Source organism: Chiroxiphia lanceolata, chromosome 6, assembly GCF_009829145.1.
Source record: "Chiroxiphia lanceolata isolate bChiLan1 chromosome 6, bChiLan1.pri, whole genome shotgun sequence".
Lineage (NCBI taxonomy): Eukaryota > Metazoa > Chordata > Aves > Passeriformes > Pipridae > Chiroxiphia > Chiroxiphia lanceolata.
Genome location: NC_045642.1, coordinates 47,800,555 through 47,822,289, shown reverse-complemented (window position 1 = coordinate 47,822,289; position 21,735 = coordinate 47,800,555). Strand labels below are relative to the sequence as shown.

At 36.7% G+C, this 21,735-nt stretch overlaps 1 protein-coding gene across 3 annotated transcripts in view; it reads right to left on the bottom strand.

Annotated features, from left to right (window-relative positions):
* Window positions 1-1,456: 1,456 nt before the first annotated feature.
* Window positions 1,457-21,735, bottom strand: part of TDP1 (tyrosyl-DNA phosphodiesterase 1) — a 40,476-nt gene continuing 20,197 nt past the window's right edge. For 2 of the 3 annotated variants that reach the window (XM_032691259.1, XM_032691258.1), the window contains 4 exons: window positions 21,091-21,198; window positions 20,253-20,355; window positions 11,508-11,622; window positions 1,457-1,934 (listed from right to left, as the gene is read on the bottom strand). In XM_032691259.1, the coding sequence (XP_032547150.1) occupies window positions 1,861-1,934; window positions 11,508-11,622; window positions 20,253-20,355; window positions 21,091-21,198 (400 nt within the window). In that variant the 3' untranslated portion in view covers window positions 1,457-1,860. Of the gene's footprint in view, window positions 1,935-11,507; window positions 11,623-18,561; window positions 18,803-20,252; window positions 20,356-21,090; window positions 21,199-21,735 lie in introns of those variants that run through there. The other variant, XM_032691260.1, reaches the window with a different exon arrangement.

The window sequence follows — 21,735 nt, the reverse complement described above, 5'->3', positions numbered from 1 at the left end:
GACTTTGGAATGATCTTCTGACACTTTCATTAATCTGAGCCTTGAAGAGCTAAAGTTAAATCACACCAAGTTCCTGGACACTGACAGATTCCAGCTGGAATTTACCAGGAATGCCTCAGAGGTGGTCAAACCATTCTATGACAAAACCAGAAATACTCATGTATGTAATGTTAATAAATCACATCCTTCACAAATTCAGGAAAAATGCCCACCCCTTGTTAGCCAACCTTCTAGAGCCCTTAAAGCTTTCCTCATGTAAAGACATCTTCCTACTTAGAGAACTTCTCTAATTCTCACAGGATGAAAATTATTAAAATAGTAACACTGTTAAAAAGAAAGTCCAACAATGAAGTTGCTATCTCTGTTTTTAGAGCACAGCACTCCATTTCCAAGTTGCCTTCCCTGATCTCTGTCTTTTCAGGCTCATCAGGGACAGAATCAAACAGCTTCTGCATGTAGCATGAGCATAAAGAGTCGGCATACAGAAATGAAGAAAGGTGAAAGCAAAAGCAATCTTCCTATCTGTTCCATGGACATCCCAGCAGCACTCTGATCCTCACTCAACTCACATTATTTGCAAAGTTCTCAAAACCAGATAAAGCAATAAGAATGACTACTGAGCCTCTATATTGCCAACATGAGTTAAGAAATGAGCAACCTAAATACCCACATTTCCGGTATTTACTGTAAACAATGTGTAAAATTCCTCTCTGATACAGGCAAGCCTATTTCCCTATTTAGATCCATTTACCCCTTGAATATGAGACTGTACAATAATTTCCCCAACAATGAGTCAAAGCCATAACCTTTCTGAGAGAACCTGAGTGTAACTAGAGAAGGTAGAAGAACAGGGAAAGGATCTGAAAGATGGAAAAGAAGCAGTACTTCAAAGAGTTTCTCTATGGATTGGTCTGGGATGGTATAGGAAAACAAAAGACAACTTTGCCTTGCTAGGCAGACGCCACGACAGTTTCCTAAACATGCACCTTTTCTGTGGTAATTTTTGAATAAATCAGAAACAGATATTAGACAAATATTAGGAAGTAGTGCTCTCCCAGTGTACCCCAAACCATCTTGGGGATGACACTGCAAAATGAATGCGGTAGCAATGGAACAGCTACCCAGTTAGATTATTTGGGATCCAGAGTAAAACACTGAATTAAGTACCACACTATACGACAGGATTGCCAGGCTGCAGGACCAGTTGTTCATACATCCCACAACACTGTTTAAGACTGCTCTGCAGCTCTCAAGCCCATCCAGCGTAATTTAGTGTTTGGACAGTGTCTGAGTGTCTGAAAGGGGGAAAAAAGAAGATTAGGAAATAACTGAGAAGCCACCAAATAATGCAAGAAACAAACCAGTGAATATTAGTGCTTGCATTAGAAGTGATCACTGCAAAGCAAAATTCCAATCCAATCTAAAATGCATACACTTAGAAGATGGAACAAGGATATGTAAACAAGATTGACTTTATTTTTATTTAAATCTTACATACATACATTTATTCCAGGTAGTGGGGTCAACTGAACAGTCTCACAAAACAGTAATTTTTAAATTCCTTACAGCTAAAAATGCAGAGGGAATCTCTGAAAACAGTTCTAATCTGGAAAAGCATATTAGGAACCACAGTAAGGAAAAAACATATAAAAAGGTATTAAAAAATGCAGGTCCCTTTACAATAATATGGTTACAGATCCTCCAAGAGTCTCTCCATTATCAACATTTTAATTTTTATTTCAACTACAAATTAGCCATTATGACAAACGTTATAGCTTACAGAACAGAAATAAACAATCTTGCAAGTAGCATGGCAGGCTCAGTGTCAGCATGTGAAATATCACGAAGTACTAGAAACATTCATGATGGAACCCACATATTTCCATGTGTATCAGGGGCATCAGTGTAAGGAATATTCCAAATCCAGGGTTGATCTGTAAACCAAAACAAAAATATACTTATGACAAATTCATTTATTAAGTGCAAAATTTTGATCTTCTTTGTCCTTTCCCTTTGGAGGAAGAGGAAGGTCAAAATTCTCACTGATTTTCAGATAACTTCATGTGCAATTTCAGTTTACTGGAAATTTTTGTTCAGCTATTTTTTAAAATGATAAGATTTAAAGTTTTCAAAAGGCTTTGCTTTTCTCCCAAAATATAATTTTTAAGTATAGTTACCATAACCCAACATGCTCTTTACCAGCTGTATAAGAATTTTATTTCAGACAATATACAATAAACCTGGTTTGGCCCAGTAGCAGCAACTGTTGTACTGCATATCTCTTAACCCATGGGATTATAAGTAAGTGCTGTAATATATTAATATTTTTCACATGGACGGTAAGAATTCAGTACCTAACGAATGACATTGTCTGACCTTTGAAAAGTTCATGTTCACCCCTCACTTCTTCAAACATTGCATCTTTAGATGAGCAACAGTTCTCAACATACAGTTCCCTCCCTCCCACTTCTCAGAATACTGAAGCTATTCCCACTCTTGGGAGGAGAAAAGGCAACACAGCAGGAGCCAACTGCTAGCTCTGCAACCTGCTCTAGGCTCTTCTTCCTACATGTTATAGAAATGCAGCTGCTCTACAAAGCCAAGTTATTATTCTATTTCTCTCAGGCTACTCCTACTGAAATACAGAGAAAAATCCTTCAAACCTTTCAGTAAGTTTTCTCAATTAAGAAATTTTAAGTCTAGCCTGCTTATTTTCTCCATCTACAAAATGAGCCCTGAAGGAAGACAGTGACATTAATCTGTAGAATGCATAAATTAAACTGAATTGTACCAAAGATGATGGCAGTAGCTATTGATTATGATTACTGTTGTCCAGTTTTAAGTTTACAGGATCCAATGCCAGCTCTCAGAACATCAGAAGTGAGAATTACTGTAGCAAGGAATGGAGAGTAAGGAAGTGACAGAAACAGTAATGAAGGGCTGTGTAAATTACACAACAGCACACTGTGACAAATATCACACCACTAAAACATGGGGCAGGGGGAGCATTGCTACTAAGTACTCATTATTATTATTATTTGCTACTACAGTGTCCTTAATTCTAGCACTGTAGTTCCGTATATTGCAGCAAAACATATCCAAGCAATGCAAATGGTTTACCAAAGTGTCTGTTTACAGCAGGAAGAGGGTGATAGGGTAATTAGTTCCTTTTGGTTACAGTGGACAGGTGATTTCCAAGTATTAAAAAAAAAAAAGGCATGAGAAACTGGAAGAAACAATAGCACTTTATTCACAGTGCATGGCCAAAAGAGCTCCTAGGATTCTGGCTCAATTACAGGATATCTAGACTTCAAGTGATCTCTTAAAAAGATTAAAAAAAAGTAGCACCATTATTTCCCTTAGCTTTTATCAGTCTATTGCTGAAGAGCCATGTGTACCTTCTGTATTTCAGATGAATACCCTACCACATAGTAAACATTAACAGTTATAAAAACAGGTATGCAAATGTTGGGAAAAGCACTGAGCATTTCAAATGTACATTCAGATTTGAACACTGACCTCTGGCTATGACATCAGAATAAATCCAGTCCCACTCAAGCACTGGAATTTATCACTCAGAGAATATTATGTAACTTGGACCTATCGATTTTCGCTACCATCTGCAGTTACTCTGTTAATTCAGCAAAACATGCAGGTAAAGGAAGGCTTAGATGCACAGAAATAACTTCAGCCATCCCCTTAAAGCACTCTCAGAGGCCTCAGTACCTAATTTAGTTCTTTCTAATTGTGGCTATCTAAAAGTTTTCTCAAGGTAGCTATTAATGTACTTGGAACTTTGTTCCATTAGTGGAATGTTGTTGCTTTTATAAGCCACCTGATAATATTTTAATAAGTCATGTGTAGAACTATTGCTCAAATAAATTATAATTCAGTTATTTTTAAAATATCAAGTCAAATTTAAAATTATTTATCACTTTTAATAGGAACTATATCAGCAGGAGAAAGAGACAATGACTGTGTAAAAATACTGTATGACTCTAGCTGCTTACTGTTGCACACTAAAATGATTGCCCAATTTCTAAAAGTTAATTCCTTTGATCTTCTGGGGGAAAAAAAGAAAAAGCTCCATTAAATAATTTTTTTAAGTGTCTTCAACATATCTACCTTCCACACATTTCAGTGTTTTTTTTGTCTCACCCACACCTCACAGCAGTGGGCCTGTACCACTTCTTCCCTCTGGCCTCAGGTATATGCAGCAGAACTCCAGCACTGAAGTTAGCATCCAGTAAAATGAACCAGGCCATTCCAACCCCACTGCTACTTTCAGGTTATCTGAAAGCTCAGGCAAAGCACTACTTCAGTTGTACTCAGGCAAACTTTTGAACATCCTCTCACAACTGAATAGACTATCATATTTTATTTAAAGATAGAGAGGCCCTGGAGCACAAGGCAAGGGTTTTTTTTTGAGCAGCACCTGATTAATCACTCAAAGAATCCATGCTGGCAGGCCATCTCAAAACTTCATATTCTCATAAATGTGACAGATGGCAGTACAGTCAAAACCAGGAACATGCAGTTGCATAGTAAAGTACAGAATACAATTAGAGCACCTTCGTGATTCTCTTCCTACAGTGTAAAATACAGGGGTCTTTTGCACTGTGAGTGGAGACCTGAGTGAGAGAATTCTTGGTTGATTTCTAAACCCAGAGAATGGATTCTTGTATCAACTTAATTGAAAAATGTAGCTTCAAAGTAGTAAGTACTCACATATATAGAGAGGTTACAAAAAACCAGAGTTCTTCAAGTCATTCTGCATATACATTCTAACACGGCAAACTCACTCCCTCCTGCATGAAGCTGCAAAGTTCCCCCTTTAGAATTTGCAGAAGGTGCACACTACACTTCAGTCTCTCTTTCCCCCTCCCTTTGGACGAGCATGACATTTAAAACTGAATTAATCTTGTTCCTCTCAATGCAAAAATCATACCTGTGAGATCTTAAGAAGGAAAGGCAGATGGGGAATTGATGTGGAATCTATAATAATATTCACAAACAAGGCAATGATTCCTGAGGGCCAGGACAATGACCACTTGTGGTGGGAGGATAAAGCACAATCCAGTACTTAAGTTTTAACACATGATTTGTTTTGTATTTCAAAAAGTGTTGATGTGATGAGAAAAAAAAAAAAGTCCTTTGCACTTTTCTGAGGCCTCTCCCAAGTTGTTATAAAAACACCTTGATATACTTACGTATTAAAGTTTCAAGTTGCCCCCATACCACAGATGATTTCCTCAGTCAGTAAACTGTGTAATATCTAAATCACAAATTAAGTGATATTCCTTGACTACACCAAGCAGTTTGTACCTTTTTCCATGCAAAGTTACAAAGAAACCCTGGGGCTGTATTCCTTTGTGTAATGTAATCTGCTGTAAGAAACTTCTCAACAGGGTGAAACAAAAGTAAGAGGGGAATCAGCCCCCAAGCACTCTAAATGAAATGCTGTGCTTTCTTCCATGAGAGGAACAGGTCAACTGGTATTGGTAAGAAAGAACAGCAATATTACAACTGAGATGTGATGCTGGAGCTCAAAGAGAAGATAATGTTATACAACAAAATTGCAGTATTCATCTGAAAGATTCTAGAGGGAAATAAAGATCTGAGTACTATCAAAAGACACAAAATTTTACTTATAAAGATATCTTGCCAAGTAAGATAGGTTGTTGTGTTTCCCAAATATCAGATGGGATAATTTTCAGCTTTCCTTCTAAGGCACTCTACAATTATACTGCTAGTCTACAGGTTTCATTTATGTTAGTATCATTGATGCTGTCTGAATCTGTTGGTTAACAACAGAGGCATTGAAGAGACTGTTGTATCTAGACAGTTTATCTGTCAAGATAAAATTTAGTACTGTTAGCTACCAGATACTGTTAATTTTAAAAAATTCTTTAAATGTTTTGCCCTAAAGATGCATCTGCTGCCCACAAATGACATTCTGCTGTTCAGCTGACTTTTGGAGGTGATCAACTGGGATTGCTCAAAACAGCAATGTGCAAAGAGTTAATAACATACATGTTACACACAACAAATGTTATCTGCTAAAAATTATTGAGGTCCTTTGTCATGTCAGAGTAAGAATGATCTTAATTTTAAAACTGCCAGATGTAAAATACTCATGTTATTCTCTGCAGCAATGAAAGATGCAAACTATGTATATCATGCATAATATAATTGTTTTGTGTTGGTAATTTAAAGCAGCTGGGAAGAAATACTCTGAAGGAAAAATGCCCAAAGTCCTCTGAGCAACCTTGACTATGACCTGTCAGGATGTCATACTCTTACATCTCCTCAGACTTCACCTACAAATTTTGCACTCTACACAAGACGGCTTAAATCACATTTAAGTTCTATAACTAGACTGGGCATCATACATCTATCCTGAGAAAGAATAACCAAACTAAGCTGCTTTTTAAAATTCTTGAATTGGCCAACTACTGAAGCAAAATATCAACCACCTGGTGAATCTGCCATCTTGTAACAGTGCTCTGAAGAATGTTTTGGAACATCTCCATTAGTCAAACCCAAGCTTTGAGCTCAAAGAAATTGGCTAGTAACACATGCAAAACAGATCAGACAATCTAGTGGCTCTTCTGGTCTTCAAGTCTGCAACCCTATCAAAACATTATATAGAAGTGGTCAAACTAAATGGTGACCATCTAACTTAAGTTTCCTCTCACACAAAGTGTTAATTTCTTCACAATCATTATAAACAGCTTCCAGGCAAACAGGTTTTCCCATCTCCCCAGATGTTACACTTGGACTCTGGGAGGCTATCTGATGTCAAGCTGCTTTAAGAGAGCTTCAGTCTCAAACTGCAGATTTACCAGTCAATAACAATGCTTTTGGTTCTGCTGAGGAAGGAAATGGATGCCAACACAGATGAGACTGGTTCCAAACCCAACTCCCTGCCCCTTGCAATGAATTACAATAACAGAATATACTTGCTGCTTGAAAAATTGAAAACTAAACTTGTAAACACACTCAGATTTATGTTCACCATTGCTCTGAGTGTTAAATAAGTGAAACATTTTCTATTCAATGTATTACTATCACTAGAAACAGGACTAGCTCCTAGTTGTTATCTTCTCAGAACAAAGGGTATTCTCTTAGACTTTGTACCATATTAAGCATACAGGATGCTACTAGTCTAGTTCTTTCAAACTCTAGGAAGTACACAGGTTTCATGTAGCTATGCAATATTAATTAGAAAAAGGGGGTTATTGAAAAATATGAATGACTTTCCCAGAAGTCTTCTTTCTTAATGTCTTAAAAAAATATCTGAATTACTAAACAGAGAAAGTGAAGAATTCTAGAACTTTGGACAAGAAACAAAAGGTGGGAAAAAGGTAGAGACCACATACAGTAACGTTTTCCCAGAACTTATTTGACCTCCTGAGGATACACCAGGTCCTTGTGAGGGAGCTCAGAGTAATGAAGAATTCCTCTAACTTAGCTGGACAAAACACCCATCTCTTCTTTTAAGCACTGTGTTACTAGGACAAGGCAGGATAAATGAAAATTATACCAACTCTTAAATAACAGGATAAACATAAATACCTAAACCTACCAGAGCTGGAGGCAAATACGCCACTAATTTCTTTTCTTTTTCCCAACACAACAGTTTATATGTAACAAATGAGATGCAGTGTTACTAGTTCACTGAAATCACTATAAATATTTACCGAATGTAATTTGCCATACTCCCAGTTCCCACTCATTGAAAACTAGACAAAATATCAAACACTGAATATCTGAAGTTACAAGGAAAAGGTCAATTTGCTCTTCCACGTAAGCGTGGCTATGGAACACTGAACAGTGAGCAGGGCCCTTCATAAGGGAGAGAGCTGTTCCTGTGTGACATGTTACAGATCCTTTTGTGCATCCTTAAGAACATGAAATCACGGCTGTCAGAGGTTGAAAACTTCAGCTAGAGAACTAATTAATTGTTAAGTGGGCTGTTAATTTCTCCTCAACGCTTCAACTTGCATTAAAGCTTATTTCCATCTCATTTCCCCCCCATTCTTCCAGCCTCTCATAGCATGAAATTTTACTCACATTTTAGTCCCTAGTTACCAAGGGTAAAATAGATTTTCCACTGGAAAATAATGAAATACATTTTAGTACATTTTTACAAGTTGTTAGAATCATTCAGGAAAAATCCTCACCACAGAGCAAAATAACCAAAGGCTAATGTAATTCATATAATTGGCATGTAGAGAGACTAATATGTAGCTTCACACTAACTTCAGATTAATCTTGACTGAGTTGGAACCTGTCTTATTTTATTGTATACACATATGTTTTCTCTATACTATTAATCAACTAAACAATCTGTTTCTTTCCTTGATTTAAATATATACACTTAAAAGAAAATTAATGAGAAATAACTTATCAGAATGCACTTACCCCCTATTTTATAGGTTTCTCCTCCAAAGGGTTTAAGAAGTTCCAAAGCATTTTGAACTAAGAGCTCAGAAAAAGCTTATATAAATTCCTACCTTGCAACCCAGTCAACTCAATAGTTTTTCCTGATAAATCTATTTTTAGTTCATCCCCTTTTCAGCAGTGGTGTAAAGAGAGTTCTGCAACAAGTAAATGAGATAAATAAACCTAAAATCTGGCAGAATGACATCACAGAAATGTTTCAGAAATGTATCACTTGGCGAGGTTTCCCTAAAAGAGTACAAAACAGCCAATTAAGCAGAAATCTAATTTTACTTAAAGGTAACTAGAAGGCTAAGTGCAAGTCAATAGGAAAAAAGCCCAGATGAAGTAGCCCAAAATACTGAAGGTTTAATAAAACAACAGTATGTTTTACATAGATTCAGTGACTCATTGAGCTAATTAATCATATAATCATTATTTTCTGACAATTTTTTGATTCACAAATATTTTTTTCAAGCACTTTAGTGTTTGCTAGTAGCTTTGATGGGTCGGTTTATTTGTTTTTTGGGTTTTATTTAAATCATCATATATAGTTACAATGAGCTACCTGACATGAAAATATTTCTGGTATGATTCCTCTCACAGAAAAAATGTTACCAACTCCTCATCTCAGCTTGAAGCGACAATGCTGCTACGAGCTATGGTTTGAGACTCAGTTAAATTTTATTCTTTGTTCCCTTCAGGAAGGTCAAATGACTCGGGTTGGTAGCAGCAGGTAGAGTTTACCTGTCCACATATTGTCCAACATGTCTCTGTGCAAGTCTGAAACACAGCTGAAAACTTTAATGAAAGAAATAAGAAAATTTTAACTCTGTTATGTGTCACAGAGATAATATATCATAATTTCTCTACTGGTGACATCTTAAAGCACATCAATACATCCTTCTGTGGTTACAGCTTAGCTTATGATTACATTTCAGTGATGGATAATCTATCTCTCTGGGAGAGAAAAACAGGCAAAACCAAGAAATTATCTGTCTCACAATGATCTCAATTTATATTCTAGAAATCTTTGGGAGAAGCAGAGGAAGAAAGTCTTCATGATTGTTTCTCCAAGAGATCCTATTTTCCTGTTTTGCCTAAAATTGATTTTTAGAATGAAACCTATTGACTAATGAGGCAAACCAGGTGGGCAAGACTTCTATATCTTTTTCCTCCTACTATATGGGTGAGAGAAAAGTAGGACAAGGACCAAATTATCTCATTATTATTGAACTTAATGGACGTTAAAAGGCCATAGATCAACCTCATGAATTATTATGGCTGAATTTAGGCAGATTATTTACATAATTTACTGATAAGTTTATTAGTGTATGTACTGAGATCTATTTTATTGCTTCTCAAGATGCATTAACTTCACTGTAACAGTTTTCATGCTCAAGTCCCGTCCAATATGGTAAACACCAATTAGTATGACAGAAAGCCTTTGTGACAGAATGACAAAATCTCTGCAATTAAATTAGTTCCACAAAATATGAAATTGCTTTTCTTTCCCTTTGTTACACTATATAATAGAATTCTCCAAGTATATTTGATCCATGACTAGAATTTGCACAGGAAAAAACAATGCACTTTGGAATACCTATATTCTACTTAGAACTTTACATAGCAAATACAAAGCCTTCTTCCTGACCATCTCTTCATTATTTCACCTGCTTCTCCTCCCTCCTGCTCCTAATAGGAATTTTCTGATTATATGAAAGTGATGTGTACTTCGTTTTCCCATGGTTAGAGAATCTGAGTTAATGGAAAATCCCCCAAAGCCTTTTCTCCTTCAATTACAGGGATCAGTCAATATGGTTTCTTTAGGGAAAGGATAATTACTCGCATTTCTGCTTCTCAAGACTTTATTAAAATAAATCTATTTATATCACTCTCCAGAGAGTTTGTGAGTTGACAACTGTATTGTTAAGGGCAGATTATTTTATGAGTCCATCCCACAACATGGGAATTCTTTAAACATCTTTTCCACAATGAGGCCAAGGAACTGAAATAGAATATTCAGGAAAGAGATGTGAAAGGGCACAGGCAACTGACTTTCCTTCCACTGCCAAAGCCTAGATAACCTGAATTCTGATATCTGTTCATATCACCAGAGAAAGCTGGAACATAAAACCTGAACTACAGTCAAATGAGTCCTCTACAGAAGTAAGTTTTCCATGCACAATGTGAAAAAAGTTCACTGAAAAAAAAAAATTTCACATTAAGTTGAAATACGCATAAAGCTCACTGACACAGTAGGTTAAATGCTAGAACTAAACAAAGAATAATATTAACTATACAAGTACATTTTTGCACAAGGAAGACAGTACATGAAACACATTTAAGAATACACACAAATTCTAATTGGAAAAATACAGAAATTGACTCTTACCAAGTATTTCAAGTTGTGCATCAACACTATTATCCTCAATATATTTTTAGATTTTTGAGCCATCATCACCACATAGCTGCACTTTATCACTTTCCTGATTTGTATATTCTAGAGATAGTCTCAGAAACTGAGAAAGTTGAGAATTTGTAAACCACTTTAAGTGTTATGAAATATAGCCTATTAAGTATAGAATGGATCAAAAGTAACTCTTCTTCTGATTTGCAGCAATTCTTTCACATTTGCTCTATAGTATTTTCTTAGTACTCCACTTCCAGAGGATTGTTTTTAACTCATGTCTGCTCTCTTCCAAACATTCCCCTTTCAACACTCCTTCCTCCGTTATTTCTGCAGAAAAACATTTTGATGACATAAAGAGTATCTACTTTCCTAATGCACATAAGAACCCCAGAGGAGGAATAAGAAATAGTGTTGAAGTTGTTAATCCAAAAGTTAAACAACAATAAAGAAAAAAATTGAAACTAAAGAACTCTATAGTTGCTTTCTTTGAAGTCACTAGCAGAACGTGGACTGATACCATATCAAATACAGTCATGCCACAAAAATGTTAAAATAAAGCTTTAGAACACAGCAGTATTCAACTGACTCAGAATTATTCAAATTGCTTCATGTATAATACACCCACTTTTCTTCTGAAGACACACCTTACCTTTGCTTCCATACTGTTCTAGTGGCAGGTCATAAGGTACAGGAAAATATGTTGCTGAATCTTTTCTTTCTGGAAGCTTTCTTCCTCCTACGTGAAAGTAACCTTTGTCCAGTCCCTATGAAGGTAGGGAAACATACAGAAGAAAGACTTATTAGTTTATGAGGAAAAGAAAACCTAAATCGAGAATAGATGCTTTCTCAATAAATTATTTTAATAAACAAAATGTTTTGCCTTCATTACTGAGATTAGATAATTCCTGAAGCACCTTCCTGTCTTCAGCTTCCCTTACTTCTACTATTTCAGGCTCTTCTCTAGTACATTCATTGGCTTGGCCTCACACATGGATATACTCTGTCTTCTCAGACCATTACACATATATCGATTTCCATATTCACTAGGTGAGTACCTTTGGTGTTTAATACTTAACTAAAGCAAAAAGCTTTAAAAATTCTCTTTGCTGCTTAGTTTCACCCTGATCACATTAGTTAGTTAATCAGTGTTTCATGAACTGCACTAGAATTCACCCTCTTATAGAAACAAGTCTTCAAATCTGTGCTTTTCAGATACCTTGGGTAACATCATCCCTAGACCTTAAAAAATGTAATGAAGATTTGAAACTGCTTGCATAAGAGCTCCAAAGAATACACTCAGAATGACAGCATTACTGTCAAACAAGTTTAAGGACTACAAAAAGAAAAAAAAAAAGCTATAATGCAATACAAGGGAAGAGAGATTTAAAGTGATTCAAATAACTTGGGCAGATATTGCTTAGCCACTTCTGCAGAAAAGTTGGATCCCATTCATCAACTGTAATGAGTTATACAAATGCAAGTCTGAGATTTCAAATAGCCTATTGTTAATCAAGTACAAATTGATTAGAACAGAAGTTTAAAGGCTATCAAGTTTTTATTATTTATTTTTAAGATATAACTAACAGCTTTATTTTTCTGTCTAAAATCATAGAATAGTTTGGGTTGGAAGGGACCTTCAAAGGTCATCTGAGTCCATCCCTCTGCACTGAGCAAGACATCTTTCACTAGATCAGCTTGCTCAGAGCACCATCCAACCTGACCTTGAACATTCCCTGGGATGGGGCACCTACCACCTCTCAGGGAAACCTATGCCAGTGTTTTACCATGCTCACAGTCAAGAATTTCTTCTTTGTATCTCATCTAAATCTACCCTCTTTTAATTTAAAACCATTACCCCTTGTCCTGTCCCTACAGGTCTTATTAAAAGTCTGTCCCCACCTTTCCTACGAGCCCTCTTCAGCTAGTAAAGGCCACAATAAGATTTCCTTGGAGCCTTCTCTTCTCCAAGTTGAACAATCCCAGCTCTCCCAGCCTTTTCTGATAGGAGAGGTGCTCCACCTCTCTGACCACTTCTGTGGCCCTCCTCTGGATCCGCTCCAACAGGTCTTTCCTGTGCTGAGGGTCCCAGATCTGGCTGCAGTACTTCAGGTGGGATCCTCAAGAGCAGAGCAGAGGGGCAGAATCCCCTCCCTTGACCTGCTGCCCATGCTGCTTTCGATGCAGCCCAGGATAGAGCTGGCTTTCTGGGCTGCAACCATACCTTGCCAGGTCATGTCCAAATATGAACTTACACTTTACCCAAGCTCCATGGTCCATCAGTCCGAGTTTTACTGCATTACTGTTTTGTGATAGCACAAGGAAGCATCTTAATTACCACTAGAAAATCCCATTGTATTCCAACATACATGCTGGCTGAATTGAGATTCCTGTCTATATACAATACTGCAAGTTTTTCTTCAATGAAGTATTACATCATCAAATGCTATCATTTTAAGTTGGAGAAACCAACATTTGCAAGACCACACAAAGCATGGGAATCAATGCAGCTTTATACTTTTTCCTTTCATTTTCAAGAAGCATAGTAACAGAGAAAAAGGAAAGCTGCCAAAGACAATGTCAAGCTGTATTACAGCAGTTCTAGCAAGTCAGTTCAAGAATCTGCTTTAGAATATAGATGTTTCTTTTGTCTCATGACATAAAGTAACAGCAAACCACTAGTTATTATGTAAGAAACATTACATATTATTTCAAGGACTAGGCAAAAGCCACTGACTTTTAAGTAAAAGAACAGGGGAAACAAACACACGATCCATGTTACTTTAGACTGTGTGAATGAAAATCCATTTTGAACTTCCCCTTCTTTTACCATTAAACTCAGGTGAATTTTCATAAAACTTCATTAAAACCAGGACACAGCATTTTGTGGATCTTAGTCTATAAGTAACAAGCAATAGGTTCAAAACAAACCAATGTAAATATAACAAGATTACTTTTAAAAGCTCACAAACATCTAAGGGTTTGAAATTGACAGCGAAAAATCATAATTATTTATAAAAAATACAACAATCAAGTTGTATAGCTTTACTTCCAATGAACTGGAATCATTCAGAGGTTGGCAGAAATTCCATGTAAAATGCAAATAACCATACTTCTGTCTGTAGTGGAAAGAACATGAAATATGGCAGCGATTCTATAGCTCACAAACTACAGGAACTGTGTAAGTGGTGGTGGTGCCAAGAGCTTTTTTCAGAACTCGGAGTAGTCAGGCTTCAGTTGGTGGAGGGTCTGGGTAGTGTGCAGTCCTAGATACCCCTCACAAGGTGACATTGAAATTGTCAGCTAAAATGGCATGTATGAGGTTTGATTGCCCCAAGAGCCTGTGAGCTTCTCTCTGTCTTCTACATGCAGCTATGGGATAAGTGTGGAATGGCACAGAAGGTTTCTCTGCTATACTGTGAGATGGTTCTTATTCTACAATGAACTTCATACGCCTGCCTGAACAAGAGCACCAAAATTACAAAGCTGCTGCCTGGCACCATCTGAGTTTGAAACTTGCATAACCCTTGTGATCAAAGCACAGAGTGCAGGACAACACCTATTTCAGCCTCTACATACAAAGTAATGGCAGTTTAATTCAAGTATCACAAACTATGTTGCATGTATTCACTCTAGAGTTCATAGAAGTGTTTTCACACAACATGAAAGGAAAAAAAGCACCAATTGTAGGACATTTTTCATTTTTTTACCCCTGTTATACATTCTTTTTTTTCAATCTAGTAATAATTTTTGTTTCTGCTTAGTATCTTCTACACTCCATGCCTTGTTATTACTTCAGCATCTTTCTTTTCAAGCATTTTGTTTCCTTCTCTTGTTCCACACTTTGCTTTCCTCTGTCTGTTCTTCCTCAGTAGTCAGCAGTTATATTTTCCTCTCCTCTGAAAGCCTTATTTCTTCTCTGATGCTATCCTCCAATGCTGTTTGACTTCATCAGTTGATCTCTAAATTGTTTTATTCGTCTGTCAGAATCTAACCTATAGAGACCTTCCATTAAGGAAATACTAATCTAAGAAAAGATATTTAGTTTTCCTCAAAACACCCTGGAGTAAGAGTCTAGTTTATGGAATACATTCTTTACCAAGGCTCTCTGAGGAGATTCACATGTTTTTAAAAATAACTCATGTGTCTGTCTTCACACAGAAATTGAACTAATTCACACACTTTGTCTGTTTTGAGCATTTCCTGAATGTTGACAGCTCTCACTGCTGTTTCCAAAAACCAAGCAGCAGGATCTTGCCTAAAATAATTCTGCCTGCCTTGTAAGTTTTCCTCAGCCATATTCTATTCTTTCAGAATTTTTCCCTCCACAGCTTTATTTTGCTTTGCAACTGCTGCTCAAAGAATATATTTTGAAACGTTAATATTTCCCCAACATTTCCTGGTTGGGAAACCAGAGAAATCCAAGAAAGGGGTACTACATTACCTTAGAAGCTAATGTTACAGTCAAAGAGCTTAACCTGCTTAATTTTGGTTGAGCTATGATGGAAGGTGCCTGGTTCAGTTATGTGAACTCAGCAAAAATTTAAGCAGTTCAGTTCTGATGATCTCACTGACCATGCCTGCCTGCTCTCTAATCCAGACTCAGTTCATATGCCCAGCTCCACAGTCAACTATAATTATCACAGTCAACTCATTACCAGTGAGTACTTACCATCAAATACAGCATTTCAGAATCTGAAATACTGTTGTTAGTTGTCTGGGATTGATTATCTAGCATTTTATAGCCCTAGGTAGGCAATTATGGGTAAGTTTTCAGTTTAATAGCAACTGTTTTGTTTTTCTGAGCTTATATTTGCAAAAGCTGAGCGGCTAGTACCATATTCAACTAATCTTTAAGAAGATTTAAGTATTCCACCAACTTTTATATTCAAACTCAGTTTACCTTACAATCTTATCAGACACAGAAGCTATGAGGAGGAGCTATTTACTTAACAAGCTTTCCATTAGTCACTTTCAAGATTTTTCAAACAAAGTAGTTACTGGAACATGCTTCCCAGAACTCTATGCTTTTAGATGATGGAATTCTCTCAACATGTTTTACCTGTCAAAGATGTACTTTATTTCAGCCTCTGGAAAGGAATCCCCCAGCAGCTGAAACAGCAAGTTGAAAAGGAGAGGGAGTGTAGATGTAGGAAGTACAAAATAGAAATGGAGATAGAAAGGAAAATGTAGTTCAAACACAGGACATGAATTCTATAAACAGTTTGGATCACAAGCTTCTATTGATCAAAATGTCAGCATCAGCTGATTTTTCCCTAAACACTAGAATGGTAAATGATAACAGCTGTTGCTATGTTAAGAACAACCATTCAGCATATTTCTGAGAGTCTGTATTAGCACACCAGGCCAAGACCCAATCTAAAAGCATAATTTTGGAAGCATCTTAAAAAAAAAAAAAAAAAGACAAAAACTGGCAGTCAGCTGATAGCAGGTGAGGAATGATCCACTTCCAAATTTGTATTCAACAGAAAATAGAAGGCACAAGCCACAATGCTAGAGGAGTTCTTAAGATGAGTAACATTAAGTATGTGCTACACAAGTACACCAGGGTAGCATGGCCAAACACACCAAGGTGCAGGATTAAGGCTCCACTCTATTCTGGGACACAGGTTCAATTCCCATCACTGCCAGGGATATTTTAATGGTTGGACTCTATGATCTTAAAGGACTTTTTCCAATCTAAGTGATTGTGTGATGCTATGATGCTAAGTCTGAACCTCTACCAGAATAAGTGTCATTAACTTGAAGATAAAACAACTTGAAGAAACAGAACTACCAAAAATTGGCAGTGTTAAATCAGCATTCCAAGAGCATGGTGAGTCTCTCAAGGCCTAGGAATGCTCAGTTATTATTCAAAGCACTTCATCTAGTTTGTATTTTGTATAACTTTAGTTGCAAACAAACTCTTCTGTTTCTAAAAATTTTAGTCTATTCCTAGTTCTCTGTTATCTTCACCTAAGACTACTCAGCCACATAGTATGCTAAAACCACAGTGAACCAGTGTGACAACCAGACCAAGTCATCGAAGAAGCACTTTTTATGCAGAGTTAACTGCGGGGCACATACATAGGACAGATTCGCAAGCTACACAGTGCAACTTGAATATCAGACACCTGCATGTACATCAGCCAAGCATTTGTATTTGTCTCTCTGACTACTTCCTTGTGTGTCTCTGCAGGCACTTCTCAATGAAGAAAGGAAATCAGCTGCAGTTTCCCTCCCTGCTTTGCTCCCAAATGCACCATATAATGGGACTACTGACAGGTGACAACTTCTCTTCTGGCTGCCAGTCTTTACAATTAAGTACCAATATGTAGGAAACTGGGATGAAAAGAATTAACTATTCTCTTCTAAAGTATGTGCTGTTATTCTGAGGTCTGAGATTCAAACATAAGACTATCTCATGCACACTTGCAGATTTTACTACAGTTACCTGCATAGGAGTTTTCTATAATTCACAAAAACAAAAATTGTGACGGCTGTACAGAGAAACCATTATACTTCAACAATGCATCTTTACATTGCATACATTTTAATTAATTTATTTGACAACAAATAAAACCTTTTCAGGACGTGCAATATATCAGAATGATGTCATGCTTCTGTCAATTCTACATGAACAACTCTCTCGTTCACTTGCTGAAAAACCATCAGAAGTTAACTAATTACACATCACTTTGCAAAAAATACAGCAGGCCAACAGACCCAGTGAAGAGAACCTTGAGAACAGATTTATACCTGCATCTGTTTCTCCATAATTATATTTCCATCTTAAGTGCAACCTTTGTCCCTCCACTCAGTACCCTTCAACCCAAGTGATACAGAGGAAAAAAATAGAGAACAGCAGCAAAAATGATCAAATCATCTCCACCCTAAGAACAGCTGAGCAGGCTAACAACCTTTTAGTCTAGAAACAGATAAAGGTCTATGGAAAGAGAGGCATGGAAAAGGTGATTAGGGATCACACAGTTATTTTCTCTTTCAATGCAGGAAAAGAAAACCATCAAATGAGTAATTTTCAGAACACTGCTTCGTGACATTGTCAAGTTGTGGAACTCAGCCAGAACAGACTGTCAATGCTAAAAGCTTACAGACTTCTAAGAGAAGACAAAAGATGCTCACAGAACAGAAGTCAAGAAATCTTCAGGGATAAACTACTACATACATGCCCGACCATTATACTTTTCCACAAGCAGTATCTGCTTTTGATCACAATGTTTTGAGATGTTCCTTTGATATGATAAAAAAAAAAAAATCCTTCTTCTTCCCCAACAATGGCTACTTTAAAGTAACCAGTGTGACAAAAAGGGAGAGATCTGGGGGCTTGGCTTCACCATTTATAGAGCACAATACATCCTCATTCAGATCCTAGCCATTTATGCATATTTTCCATCCAAAACTTCACTGATCAGCTTTCACCCTAGGCATGGTTCCAAAACCAGGCCAAATGAAGGCTATCTCAATATGATCTCACGCTCACCTTCCTGCACTCTGCCCCCTTGAACTTGCCTTTCCTACTTCTTCCTTGCATTAGCACTCATCTGGTCATGTTGAGCTGGTTCACAGAAACTTGTGCAATTTGGTTTTGGCCAGTCTGAGCTGGTTTAAAGCACAAGGTGTCCACTAAGCACTGATGCCAGTACAATTAAGAGAGTAAAGACAGCCATGGACAGGCTACTCTTGTGGTAGGGCCAAATGATGTAGTTTCACGTGTTAAGGTGCTTTGACATGTTTGAAATGCCAGATTCCAACCTATCTTATCGGGCAGTTAATTATCTAATACACTTATCTTCTGAGTCACAGAAGTAGAGCAACTTACTTGTCACCAAAACATGATCTTGAGTTGCAGCAAAGCTTCACCATATATTATTCTCTCCAGCCTGAGAGCCTAAGCCTGTAGCAGTTGTAGGTTTTAGGAAGAGAGGCCTTGAACAAACAAAAATGATTATCACAACCGCAAGTGTGTCAGCATCCTTTCTGCAAATCTGAACTCACCCTACAACTACTCGGTGAGATCAAGATCTTGGCCAGGTTTGTGTAAATAACTTTTATTGTTGTTTTGATCCACTGTATGTATAGAAATTGGATTAATTATATTAACTTAATAGTAAGTAACTAACTGCTTCAATGTTTTATTTTTCTGTTATTACTAGTTGTTTATGCAAGTGATGTTTGCTTTTTTTAGAGCTCAGAGATATAAAACCCAATGCTTCCTACTATAAGAAGCTATAGAATTTTTCTCGTTTCACTCTGATAAACTCCTTTTCTCTAAAAGTTGTCTTCCACATAAACCATGCTGGAAAATAATGTCTCTAAGGTTCATAATATCAGAAACCTCAGTACTATGCAAACTCATCATAAGTGTCAAGAGTGAGATAAAGGAGTTCTTTAGCTGCAGTCAGAAACTATCAATCTTAATATTGCAATTTTAGGAGATTACAATTATCCAGTTATGGTAAGCAAACATTTTTACAATGTCATAACATTAGTAAATATTCATTTGGGAGTACACTACTAATCAGCAGAAATGACAGAACATTACGTGATCATCCGCAAACATTATCTAGGAAAGATACATTCTTCATCAGAAAAATATTTCTAAGAACTTTTAGCAAACAAACGTTGTTTCAGAGAAACTTGCAATCTTTTCTCTGGGAAAGAAATTTCACACAGGAAGGAGTTTGAGTGGTTTCTGATCACAGATTAACTGTTGATGATAACATGTTGGTACTAACAGGTTCACCAGAGAGAAGGAGGAATCAGCCACAGGAAGCAAAATCTCACATCTCACTATCAGGTAGTGGATCTAAGCAAGACAAAACTCAACCTAAGCATAAAATGGAAGTTTTTTATCTTAAATATAATGTACAACTAACTCACAGGACTCATTACCACAGGATTTTGTGGAGGGTTAAAAAACAGCAAGTATAGTTCAATAAGGAACCTGATGTTTTAAGAGACAGTCATATGACTTTGGAAATGCATTTCAGGAATAAGCAACAACAGTAATCAGTGCAACATTAGGAATTGTTTTTCAAGTCACGACCTCACTTCAGTGTGAATATGCACGCACAGCCTATTTTAAAAAAGTATGAAAAAGGTTTGATCATCCTTTCCAGCAACATTTAGGGTATATGTTACAATTTATAAACATTATTGCCTTTCAGTATCATGACAAAAGTCACAGCAACACGAGATCCTTATCTGCTGTGTAGAAAAACAGACTATAAATGCCTCATATAAACTCCATTTCCTATTAGCTTTCTAACCTAGAAACACAGAACCCACTGATTAGATTACTCAGTCACGCTTGTATTCATAAATATTTGCAGATTTTTGTCATATTCCAGGATTTGTACTTGAACTATGAACTTACAAATGCTGAAGGCAAGAAAAGAACTCCAAGTTCATAAGAACGGATCATCAGTTGGCTGCCATTTTTCTCCAGAGCTCCCCAAGCTGCTTTAGATAGATTGGCACTATGAAGAGAAACAAAGCATATCAGTGAAGCAGAAAATGTTTAAATAATATCTGTAGCAACGCTCTTCTAGCGGAACTTAAATTCCATCAGAATAGTCTTTTCACAAAAAGTGACTTGGGTGTTATTCCTTATTGCTATTTTTACAGCACAGTGGGAGCAGCAGAGACAATATGTAAAAGAGCATTCATACAACACATGTGAATAATTATACAAGCCTATTTGTGTCATACAGATCTACAAGACAAATTCAGCTTTTTGAATCTTCTCTGCACATTTCAGAAAGGAATTTCGTATTGGTAAATAGCTTCAATTTGACTCAGGAAGATTAAAGGCTAGCTCAGTTATTACTAGTTACACTTAGTACAGTGTGGCTTTGCATTTTACATTCTAGTACAGAGTGTTAAACAGTATCTTTTGCTCCTGGCATTTTGTTCTTTGATATACTTACGAAAACAAGTATTTATCAAAGAAGTATTTTTGTTTGAATTTGTTATTCAGCACTATGCTGCACTTAATCCTTCATTAGTATCTGCTATGAAGTAGATCAAGTTGAGAGTCAAAAAATATATGTAATTCTGTTGTCATTAAAAAACTCTATTAAATATGGACAAAAATTCATATCGCTATTTGAAGTATTATGAGATTACGGCAGTTAACTCACCTGGGCTTGCAGTTGACAAAAAAAGTCATATATAAAGTTCTTAAGTGAGAGGTGTATTGATTAGTTGTTTACCTTGTTACTAAGAACCATGCAATCTTCTGGAAGTCAGGAGAGAGTCTCATGTATGTCTTAATGTGAGGTATAGCACGAGTTCGACCCGAGACTTCTGCTGACCATTTGCTAGAAAAACAATAGGAATTCTTTTCATGTACGGTTTTATTTTAAGGTTTAAAAAATACCATACTACAGTGTCATGTTTCCAGTAACACTACCTATATTTCTCACATTCAATACTTATTCCACCAGACAAAAGTTGAAAATACCTTATTTAACAGAATTGTTAATCCTGAATTCCAATTTTACTAGTAGTCAGAAGGGCAGGATTTTTTTTTTTCCCTTACAACCAACCCAGACAGATATTCTCCTCAGTGTGCCAGATTCTCCTAACAACTTTTTCCATTCCTCCATTCCATCTCGCACTTAAGAAAGTAAGTCCAAACTTCTGGCCAATATTTCTTCTTTGAAGGCTATCAATGGTTATAACTTTGAGCACACGAGTTTGGCACCAAACTAAACCTCATAAAATTCTCCAAGTTTATTACAATTTATTATCCATGACATAGAGGCAGGGAGCAACTGACAGACAGATGGCACTACTCTTCCTCTTCCCTTTTCTGTACCCCTAAGATGCTGAGAAATTTGAAAGCTTAAGAAAGT